General features: G+C 26.6%; 1 protein-coding gene across 2 annotated transcripts in view; it reads left to right on the top strand.

Moving 5' to 3' along the window:
- The first annotated feature begins 812 nt into the window (after window positions 1-812).
- The window catches only part of Mettl3 (methyltransferase like 3), a 33613-nt gene continuing 21924 nt past the window's right edge, over window positions 813-12501 (top strand). Inside the window, exons 1-5 of one of the 2 annotated variants that reach the window (XM_075363811.1) lie at window positions 813-1148; window positions 3563-3674; window positions 5636-5728; window positions 8780-9011; window positions 10588-10757. In XM_075363811.1, the coding sequence (XP_075219926.1) occupies window positions 3566-3674; window positions 5636-5728; window positions 8780-9011; window positions 10588-10757 (604 nt within the window). In that variant the 5' untranslated portion in view covers window positions 813-1148; window positions 3563-3565. The remainder of the gene's footprint in view (window positions 1149-3562; window positions 3675-5635; window positions 5729-8779; window positions 9012-10587; window positions 10758-12501) is intronic. The other variant, XM_075363810.1, reaches the window with a different exon arrangement.

Raw genomic sequence — 12501 nt, forward strand, 5'->3', positions numbered from 1 at the left:
TACTTCGCGTGTGTATGGAACGTTTCTTGTCCGTTCCCTTTTCTAGTTTAGTTGGTGAAAAGAATATGAAAGTGGTTTAGTTGTTTTTTCAGTAATGATCAGAAGATGGCGGAAAGCAAGGGCTCTTTGTTTGCCAAATCTGTCAAAAACCACGCTGAAAGGGTGAAATAGAAGGTAATTAGTAAAAACTAATTATGTATTTCTGTGTACATAGAAATTTAAATTAAGCACCGCTGGACTATAGTGTTTCTAAGCGGACATTTTTTTAAAGTTATTATGTAATAATACTAAAAAATATTATTTGTATTGACTTTTTATTATTCATTCGGTTAAACCGAATACGGTCTTTAAGCATATCCGTGTACCATATTCTTGAATGTGATAAAGTGTAGAATTAGATTATTATCCTCCTTTCAGTTATTCTGTTTGATTCATTTATTTTTTATTTTACAGAAAACTTTAATCATCGCCTTGAAAAGATCCAGAAAAAAATTTTCGGGAGCAGCGCTCCCATTAATTTTAGCTACGATCCGCCGCTGTTCATTGCGGTAGCTGTACGATTCTAATCCTCTAAAACTTTAAACAATGACAATACACTTTGATCCCAGCTTATCATAGATTATACGCGTCTTTCACCGCCCCCAACATAGTATTTTTCCGAATAATATTAGAAAATTAGAATATTTATTTGAAATAATAGTACTGAAAGTTTGCAAAAACGTTTATCAATCTTTTAGACTGATATGGTCTCCATTTACCATCATTATATCGATATAAATATACCGAAATCGAAAGGTACATGTCGATATATTAATAACAACGTTGCGTTTCCTAACAATCTCATGAATGTATTGTAATTTAGGAGCTCCGGTTATGGAAAGCTTATGTTTTTAACTTTTTTATGTTGAAGAACCATTTAACATATAGGATTTTACTCTAAATAAACTTTTCTGTAGCCTTATATTAAGTACAAAATAGTTTTAATGTTTGTTAATACACTGTGAGGTTATGACAGCATTCTGGTTACGGTTACTAACAAACCTTGTAAATATTATTAGATATATTTTTATATTTCCTTTAATTTACAGATGTGATTTTTTTTTTCCTAAGTGATTTGTGAAAAGATATGTTCTAGCATTTTATTTACGGTAAGTTTTATGTTTTGATTAAACATGAACCGGCATTATTTACATTTCCTTTCATTTTAGTTTGCAGATTGAGAAAGGTTCATTATAATTGCTATTGAAAAAAAAATATTTTTAATGAGTGCTTATTTCGAAAGAATTTATTGCCGTATTCTGATTTTTAAGAAACTTTAACTGCACATATTGCAAATTTGTGATGCAAAATTTATTTCAGATATTTCTTTTTTTTACTAAAATTATATGCTTTGTACATCTATGACCAACCAAAAAAAAAATTCGTTTGAAGATATTGAATTACCATAATTATAACAACTGCAATAATGTAGTAGAAAATTTTTTTTTTTTGTTTTGGTATTTTTCATTTCACCATTTACCTCATTTCATTGAAATATGTTTTATTGTGTTTGTTGTAATAACAACGCTAATTATGTTTAACACAAATTATAGTAGTTTTATGTGGGAGGGGTTATTTGTCCAGTAGACAAGTAGTAATATTTTTATTTTATGTTCATTTACTTATAGATACACAGGTTCTAGTGTAGAATCAGTTTATTATTGGAGTACAGGTGGCTTGATGAAAAACTGTTTATAGTAAAGATCTAGAAAACATGGCACTAATGTTAACTGTAAATTTATTTATAGTTTATTTTGTTAATATTTACAAATAATTGATGCACAACACATATATAAAAAGTAACTTTACTGTAACACACTTAAAAATTATGATACCATACAAATACATAAAAATAAACTTCACTGCTGTAATAAATGATTACACAGAATTCAAATCTAATATTTTTTTACATACACTAAAGTGTTTTTAGGTTAGGAATATGCTAACATGTTGATATCAAAATGAGAAATGTGAGTGTAAATCTTGAGGTTATATTTAAAGCAACAGATAAGAGTCAGGATATCTATTTTAGAGACATTAAACTTGGAATACTTTTTTGTTAACACTGATTATGATTACATATGTTGTTATAAGTGTGTCATGCTTTAGACTTTATTGTTCCCAGGACTATATAATTGAAAAATAATTGGCATTTTGGGTATAATCTAGAACTGCAAATAGGAAACATTTTTTCATTTGCCGGCTTATTCCGCCGAACAGCCATTGTTAAACTTTAATCTCCTAACTTATTTTCTTTTGTTAATAATGATTCATCTATTTTGGCAGCATCTCCCAGACCTCCAATAACTATAGTGCACAGTTAACAATTTAGATGTCATATGAATGCCACATAAATTATGATACCAATCTTCAAATATGTGATTGAAACAAAGTTCTTTTTTGCAAAGTTTATTGGTTTTAATTTAAAAAATCATGCACAGTTTAAAAGGATTGAATATGCCAATCTAGACCATTGTAATCATGATTTTATGGAATCGCACATTGACACAGCATATACATTTATGACATTCTAATGTTCTTTCTCTTTTCCTATAGTTAACATTATTTCATTACATTTTTTTGAACATAAGATACTTAGCTGTTACAAAAATGTTACAGTATTGTTTTTTGTCACAGTAAAAATGGTGGAGTTCAAGAATTATTGATTGCAATTACGTTACTGTACTCTATTAAAAACAGCAAAACTACAACTGCTTGGCAACACATAACTTACTTATTTTACTGAATAAAGTAGGATTTATAAACTTGTTTTCCATTAATTAGATAATGTTATTTTAATGAGTAAACACGTAATATTTATTACTTGAAAGGGCTTGTCTACCATTAATAATTTTGAGGTTGATAATTTGGAGACCCAATTATGGTCTTCCAAAAAATTGTATTAAATAATTGGTCTCCTAAATAATTGTACATTATAGTATTATATGTCTTGAAGTAATTCAGAGTTTTTTCTTAATAAACACTAAAAGTAAGTAAGAAATATAACTATGTAAAAACTTATTTTTAAGTAATATAGTTTGTATAGGAGAAGTTTTCATGGTGTTGAACAGTTACAATTTTGTTCAATTTATCTTTAAAATTTAATAATATTAAATAATTTTGATCACTGACTGTCATGGACGTAAACAGTTGCAAGTACATTATGCTAATGTAGTCATCTTACGTAGAATCAAAGTTCATGGAGAAGAAATCTGTGCAAATTAGTGTGTGCTGATATTGACATTTTTATAAAAAAGAATAACAACTATTAATTGAAAATTAATTTTTATCAATTCAAAAATCATTTTCTTTCACCAATAATAAATAGATTAGACACTTGTACATTTAAGTCTGTAATTTTACTGTTCTAAAAAAAAAATCACCATTTTATATAATTGACTATGTTACTATGAATTTTACATAGTTGATCCAGTCATATGTAAGTAAATAATCTTAGTTTATCTGTAGTGTTTATACTTGTGTTTCTTTTTAATAATTTTTTCCATTTGTATGTTTGTTACAGATAATGTCAGACGCTTGGCAGGAGATTCAAGCAATTAAGAATAAGCGTAATAGTTTACGTGAAAGATTGCAAAAGAGGAAAAAAGAAAGACAAGATATATTAAATCTTTCTGGTAAAACAATTTTTTTTTTAGATCACATAACCTACCTGCATTCTATTTTGTTTAAAATAATAATAATTTTATTGGTGATAGCAATAATTAATAAAAGTGTAAGAAGTTCTTTAAATATTTCTACTGTATGTTATGTTTTAATTTTAAGTTGGATAGGTCTGTGAATTGTATAAAGATTTATATTAATTTTTCTTATGCTTCAAGAAAGTAAAGTGGAGATTCTCAACTCAATCTCATATACGTTAGTTTTTTGTTTATTTATTTTTTGTATGTATTCAATGCTTACTTTTCACAAAGCAGACTGATTTTGATAATTCTTTCTGTATTTTATACAGAAAGTTCCTATGGTGGTCCTGTTGTACCTTTTTTCAACATAAATGGAAGATATATTTTCTAATGAAAATTTGGTGCTTACGTATTAACGCCACCGCAGCTACAGCTTTGTTTAAAAACAAAGTAGTCAATCGGATTTCAGTGGAAAATGAACAGTCTCTTTATTAATTTTAATAAATGGTTATTTATTTTATAAATATAATTTAACCAAACTTAACCTATGCTCGCTTCGCTCGCTAACCTTGACTAATTAACACCGTAATTTCTTGAGTATTTATTTAATAAATTCAGTAATTATTGCAATTATTTATTATTTAAATAATGAAAACACTCCTGTTAATTATTCAGGTTAAGTTTGGTTAAATTATATTTATAAAATAAATAAATAATAACCATTTATTAAAATTAATAAAGAGACTGTTTTGAATCTATGTTAAACTCTATATCGGCCCATTTTCCACCGAAATCCAATTGACTACTTTGTTTTTAAATAAAGCTGTAGCTGCGGTGGTGTTAATACGTAAGTACCGAAAATTTACACTGTTTAAAAGACAATTAAAAGATGATTTTCCTTTTTTTTTTTTATTACTTAGTATTGGGTATTCATAATGCAGGTGATATGTATGAATTGCATGCATTAGTGTTTGAATAAGGACTATTCTTTTCTTTTATTTATTTTTTATAAGCCGTATTCATGTTTCAGGTAAAATTAAAAGACTTAAAATAAGTAAATGTTTTAAAATCAAAACCAATGTAAGAAAGAGACTGAACTAAAACTTTTAAAAATGGTTATTTCAAATTCTTGACCATTTGAAGTCAGCACAGAATTGAAAACGAATACTATAAAGCTATTAATTTTGGTTCTGTTTTTCAAAAAGTAATTTTTGAAGAACTAAGAAAAGTTTTTTTTTTTAAATTTGGCTTTAATTTTATTTTTATAAATTTATGTTCAGAATAGTTGTTTTCCTTCCTAAAGCATAAATTGAATCTGCTATTTATATAAATAAATGACTGTTGGCATTAAAAATAATAATAGCTTTACTCGTCAAAATGTAGAAAATGTAGACAGGTATGCAGTACTTTTCTCTAGAGAGTGTGAAATAGTGTTGTTACTTACAACATCCTGTTGTAAGTAGCAAGAAGCCAATGTCGGTCCACAATCCATCCCCATTCTGTGTGTAAAGCTTTCTAAACTTTGATGAGTAGTACTATGAACATAAATAATTCTGTTAAATAAATAAAAATAATTCTAATATTAGGAGTGAAAAATCTCAATACTGTAATGACAACCAAGAGAATTTTATTATTTAGCCATTTGAAAAAGATGAGTGTAAAATTTATTTTTCATAAGTATATGAAGTAAGTGAGTGTGCTTTTACATAAGTTAAAGTGTTAACCCATTTTAACTAGTAAATGATAATGTCATGTGGAATTTATGTATTTTAGAGAGATTATGCAAGTATTACCATTCATGGAGGAATATCTTGTCCATTAGATCTGTATTGGCTGGGTTTGATAAATATTTAATTACACTAAACTTCAATTTTATTTATATCAATTTTAGTTTTATTTAATATATTTATAGAAATATAAATATAAAATATTGAAGTATTATTCAAATGTTTCAGATTCAACTAATGTAGTATCACCATTAAATAAAGTATTAAGTGCTGAAGGTGGTGGGAGCGGAGTTCCATCTCCAGTTGCTGTTAAAGTTTCAGGTAACTTTTCAATTTTTACACCAGATCATCTTGTTTTTGTTTGTAATATTTAATCTTACTTTAGTCAGCTTTAGTTGATTGTAATTGTATATTAATTGTAAATTGGTGAATCACTTACTGTTACAGATTCAAACTGATCTTTCAATTTGATTGAAGTAAATAAAATCACTGATAGTAAATAACCTGTCAGGTCATGGTTATCATTCAAGACTACAATTGCTTATAAACACATCGTGTATGTCTTTAAGAGCGATTTTTAACATATTCATCATACATAAATACGGAACATAAATTCATCACAGCTTCTGTTTTTGAATCATTTTATAACAATTCAAAGACTTGTCTTTTTTATGAAATTGATCTATAGTAATTCCTGACTTCCAATTTCATACATTATTCAGGATTTAATGTGTATTATACATTGAGCTCTAGGCTGAATTTGGACATGGATTTTCAGACTTTGTTACTCTTTGAACAAAATCAAATATTCAAATGTGTATTATTTTTCAACAGTGCAGTAATTTTTAATCTCGTTGGTCATTCACTGAAGTGTTGAATAGTGTAATTAATTCTGTAGATCAGTTATGTGAATGTAACTTTATTGTAATTTATTTTTTAAACTAAAAATAGTTGTAATAATTTTTTCTATTAATTTAATACTGCCAAAATATAATTAACTGAAACATTATTTTTTAATGTTATTCAAAAGCGGTAAACAATTTTATAGAAATCTTTAAAAATGAGTGATAAAATGAAATAAAAGTATAAAATAAACCTAAATTAAATATAGGCACAATTTATTAATATTTTTCACAATTTTTACTATATTGGTTAGACAATGGTTTCACCTAGAATTGACAAGTATATTTTTAGATTCATGTAAGCAGGGTCTTTTTTAAAAATCATAGAAAATTTAAATTTAATTTTCATCTTATGTAGAACATTCAGCATATTAAATTGGAGACAAAATTCTAAATGTTATTAAAACCTCATATTATATTTAATAGTAACATTTCAAAAATTATTTTTGGTGTTCCTTGAGTTTATTCTCACTAAATAATCATTGATATGGTTTAAACCTAAGTAAAGCATAATATAAGTTCACGAATACTGACTTTATTGTTTATGTAATGTTCCTTATATTATTTAGATTAAATTAAAAAAAAAAATAGATGATTATCTTGCGCAAATAAAAAATTAGAGATATTATTATATGGTGCACATGCAGCAATAAGCTAATTTTTTCTGGTTAACATTAATAAGTTTTTTTTTACTCTGTTTTACATACATTATTGTTGTACTTCATTCAGAAACATTTGATTGTATATAAAGGGTGAAAAACTACTTCTAAAACACGATAAAATGAACTCTGAAAGAAAGTAGGTAAACAACAAAAACATGCCGTAGGAGGTAGTCACCACCAAAAATGCTCTAAAAAAAAAATTTAGGATATATAGTGTCGTACGAAAACAAACACTGGTGGTGTTAACAATAGAAAAGTTATTGAATTAAGTAATTATTGAAGCAAAGTAAGGTTGCACCTGTAATATACCTAGCACTCTGGCCGCAGTTACTAACATCAAAGCTGCAATATTTGCTGCTATTAGGGTAAATAATATGTCATGCCGGGAGTGAAATAGATAAAGTTGAATTTCTTAAATAATGCCTGAAAATAATTATTTATTGTGAATAATTTTGAAGAGGTTCTATTTGATAGTACAGTGAAGTTGTTAACTTAATGAGTAATGTAAACCTTGATGTTAGTCTCAAGTATGTTAACTAATGAAACTTGTAATATATGAAATAAGTATGTTGATATGAGTGGTTTAATTATTTCAGATTTGACAATAACAGTGGAGAAGAATAAAATTTTAATAGTATGAATATTGACAATTATTTTTTTAAAAAAGCGCATGTTGTTATCTGAGAAAATATTTTGCAGACTAATCCCCAATTGTCCATGAAATACCAGAAGTAATGGAAATTTGTAAAAAAATTTATTTTGATCAAAAGAATGATCTTATATAACATTATGCTAAAATGTATCCCACTACTGCTAAGCAAGAAATAAAAAGTCATTGCTGATTGTGAACTTAGATCAGTAAAAGGATAATAGGAACTTTTTTAAAACATTATTATGATTTGACATGACAACTAAAACAAATCAAAGTATTACCAATCACACAGATTGGTAAAAGTCTACCAGATTTCTTTCTCCTCATCCCCTGGTGTCGCTGATAATCTGTCCTGTGACAATTATGAGTAATATACTTTACAATCTAAATGCTGCATTTTTTTAAGTAATAAAATATTCTTTAGTTTAAATAATAATTACAAAAAAAAATAACTTAAGATTTTGCAACTACAGTTTTTATTTAAACCATTTGATATGAGATAGTATTAAGATATTTATTTATTTATCTTTTTCGTCAAATTAACATAAAATTAGTATATAGATTTATCAAATTAATAATAGCTTGAAACAAAATTCGATGCCTTATCACAGTAATTTGACACAGTTGTAATTCTCTGATATTGATAAAAAAACTTAATCATTTTATTATAATTGTAAAAATAATTTGCTTTGCTTCCTATGAATTAATGGATTTTAAATATAATTTTTGTTTATATAAATTCATCTTTAAAAAAACACATACTCTTAACATTTGTCAAGTCAAAATAGTAAATGATGATTGTTGACACTCAGTAAACTTATAATAAAGTCATTAATGAAAAATTGATTTTTACTCAATAATAATAATAATTCTATGAAAATATTTTATTAATTATTTGTTCTTATTTCTCTATTTAACAGTATATTCTAATAGTTATATTTTTTTTTAAATTTTCATCTAGAAAAATTTGAACAGAATGAAAATTGACTTCTTTTTTAATTAGATTTTAGATTTAAAATCTCAACTTAAACATCAGTTTTTATTTATTTATGTAGTAATGGTGATAATTTTTAATATTTGATAATCTTACTTCAATTTTGGGAATGTAAAATAACTGTAGCATTTATACATCATATTTTTCATGGTAATATTTTAGAAGATCAAGATGAAAGTGATTCTCAACAAGGAAATTGTATCGATAATCGTATTAATAGCCGTGTTTGTCCGCCGCAAGTCGATCCAAAAACAGAAACAAAACTGTTAGCTGCATTATGTGAAATTTCACTTACTCTTCCAACTTCTTCATTTACTCTAGCTTCATCTACTAATGTATCACACGATATTATTGTAAATTTATTACAAAAATTTGCTACTCAACAACTTATAACGTAAGTGATAAACTATTTAGAAACTTTTTTAATAAAGTAATTACTAATTTAAGATCATTGTTTATCTTTTATTAATCTAAGTAGTTTAGTAATTTTAATGTTATCAGCATAATATAAAGTTTTGTATTGTAGTTTTTGATCATTTTTTTTTTCTTATAAGATGCATATAGAATTTTTTTAATTAGTTTGTAATCATAGATTATACATATTGAATATGTTGACTTAAATTAGTGTAATTTAAGTCAAAATGCTAAATAAGTCATATTGCGAGTACCTGTCAACTCATGTCAAATAAACATTATTTTATTTTGTATGAAAATGGCCTTAAGTTTTGTTGAAATAAAAATGAGGAGTGATATCCTAATTAAATGGCCTAAATATGGGTAAATTAAAATTTAAAGTTGTCTGATATGAATGTTATACCTATTAGTCTACATTCTGACTCTGTTTTCAGATATAAATTCAGAAATGTCTGTATGGCTGGCTTTGCTTTTGTGAAGTGATAAATTTACATATCTCAGTACTGTGGATCATGTAAAAAATAGTAACTTTAATGGGAGATCAATGTATCTCTTAATATCTTGCAGTTATAGGTCAGTAAAATTTGGTCCTTCAACATGGAGAAGATTAATCAAACATTAAATGATAATTTGACTAATCATCACCCCTTTACAGACCAAAATTCTTTGGATAGACAAATCTTTTTAATTATGAAGTAAATTAATTAAGATTGCTAGAGCCTGGAATATCATGACAATTCTTATCAAATTTACAAATAAAATAAAATTTATTACCTCATATTTAAATTTATTCCTTAAATTTTTTCACCTCAAAAAGGAAATTGCATTCAGATCAGCTAAATTTTCAAAAATCTAGAATATCATGATAATTTTTTTGTCTTATAAATGCAGCTAATTTTAATCTACTTCTTCCTCATGTTTTGGGTTTCCACCCGTTACAATTACACAAGCTGATCTTTCCATCTTTTCCTTGGACATCTTAAATTTCTGTATCCTAGTGGATTATACTTGTATAGTAGGATTAGGTATTTTCTCTTCTGCCTTTCTTTCAATATGGTTTGCCCAGTTTGGTCTGTATGTTCTGATATGCTCATTAAAGTTATAGATATTTATTTAATTCATTTCTGATGTCAGTGTTCCTCTTCCTATCCAACAAATGGTACCCTACGATATTTCTTAAAAACTGAATTATTTTCCATTTGTTTTGTGTGATGCCAGGTTTCTGCTCTGTAGAGATATGCTGTAACTGATGCTGTTTTATAGAATTCTAGTAGGGTTTCTTTCTTAACCTTTTTTATAAAAAATTCTATGGTACCATTATAGAAATTTAATTTTTTAATTTTGCTTGGAACATCTGATTCACCCCAGACTGAAACTTTACATCCTAAATAATTACCTGTGAAACTTGTTCTGTGATTTCCCGGCTGTATGTGATTTTTGATCTGATGATATCGTTACCACAGAAGATCATTACTTAGAAGTAATGATTACTTAGAAGGTCTGACAATAAAATTAATAAATGTTTTATTTATATTTTATTTTATTTTCATTTATAGAGTGAAAGAGAAAAATAAAGATGGTGGAGGAGCTGCAGTCATTGAAGTTATTGCTGCTGAACATGCTAAGCTTGTTGCTATGGTAAATGATATTAATAATGAAGAAGAAAAAGAGAAAACGATTAAATCAAAAGAAACAGTATTAATTGAAATTACTGGAAAGAGGAAAGGTATTTTTTTTTCTATATTTTACAGATTCTGATTGCTGTATATTCATCTGGTGTGCATAATAGACCTAAACAAACCTTTGATATATATTATACAGTTTATGTGTTTATTCTTGCTTTAAACGTTTCAGTAAAAACTGTATATTTTTTGTTATATTTGATCTGTAGTAGGCACTTAATTGAAATTGAATTAGTTGTTTTATTTAAATACTACTTTTGATTATACAGTGTGGATTAATCTTGTAATAAGGTGAATTTGGTGGAAAATTTATTTAAACATTTACGTTTAATTAATTTGGTGATAATAAGGTATTTAAATGATAATAATCTTAGAGAAAAACAGATAACTGAGGATGTAGGAAATAAAAAAAAATAGCACAGAACAGAGAGGACGTGAGCACTAGTGTAGCACAATGTAGTTTAAAGACAGTTGAAATGTGTTCTCTATGGAGCCTGTTATATATTGGAAGAATTAATCTTCAGTCTGTTGGTTGGGTGTTAGATACTGGTTGTTTGCTAATATGTTATCCAAATTTTATTAGTTAGAGTTAATTTAGGTTATTTCAATTGATTGTGATAAATTATAAAATTTCTGCTACCTTGCTAAGTTTGTCAGATTTTCAAGGAAGGGGGTTTGAAAAATTGATTCCTAGTTAGGTAGTCAAAAAGTCTGGGAAACACTGATCCACAGCTACTATAAAAACAAAGTTTATGAAAATTAATTAAATAATTTTACATCTTTTATAAACCAGTCAAAATTGAAATAGAAAAAGCATATTTTTTTATATTTTATGACAAAATGTTTGTAATGATTCACACAGTGAATGAGAGTGATTGTTGGAAATTTTCTTACGTTGTTAATAAAACATACAAAAAAAAATTGAAACGTTATCACCTGGATTTACTGTGCTATTGTAATGTGTTAGAATTTGATATAAGTATTTAAAATTATATTAGGAACAAATAAAAATGAGAGTACTTGGGTGAATTTACAAGATTAGGCGTACGTTTATTTATTTTGAAAACTAGTATCATAATTTTCTATCTTGTTCTGTTTTGGTTGTTTATTAAAATTACTGAATTTTTTTTACCTATTTTGACACTTTTGCACTTTCTTGACCATTTGACCTGAATTTATTTATCTGCTGTTTTATAGATGTATTTGGTTGATTTTGTTCTTCCCATTTCTTCATTACATACCTTTTCTACCAGTTTACTACCTTTATAAGTTCATGTACTACATACTTCAAGTCCTAGCCTAAATTATACATTATTTTTAGGAAAGAAATAAAATCATTTTATATAATTCTTTATTTACTGAATATACTCTCAGATGGAAAAGATGGAGGAACGTTGTGACACCGTCTTCTGAAGTTCACTGTTGTTGTTTTTATTGTTTTTTCCAATTTAATCTGCAGCATTCTCCTCTAATATTGTACTTCAAAGCGTCTAATAAACATTTGCAGACACGTAAAATATTATGATATGAAATTGAACTTTTGTAAAAAAAATACTTGAATAAATTTTTTCTCATAAAAGTACCTTGTAAATTTTTTTTTTTTTTTTTTGTCTTCAGTCATTTGACTGGTTTGATGCAGCTCTCCAAGATTCCCTATCTAGTGCTAGTCGTTTCATTTCAGTATACCCTCTACATCCTACATCCCCAACAATTTGTTTTACATACTCCAAACGTGGCCTGCCTACACAATTTTTCCCTTCTACCTGTCCTTCCAATATTAAAGCGACC

The sequence above is a fragment of the Lycorma delicatula genome, chromosome 4 (assembly GCF_047948215.1).
Source record: "Lycorma delicatula isolate Av1 chromosome 4, ASM4794821v1, whole genome shotgun sequence".
Taxonomy (NCBI): Eukaryota; Metazoa; Arthropoda; class Insecta; order Hemiptera; family Fulgoridae; genus Lycorma; species Lycorma delicatula.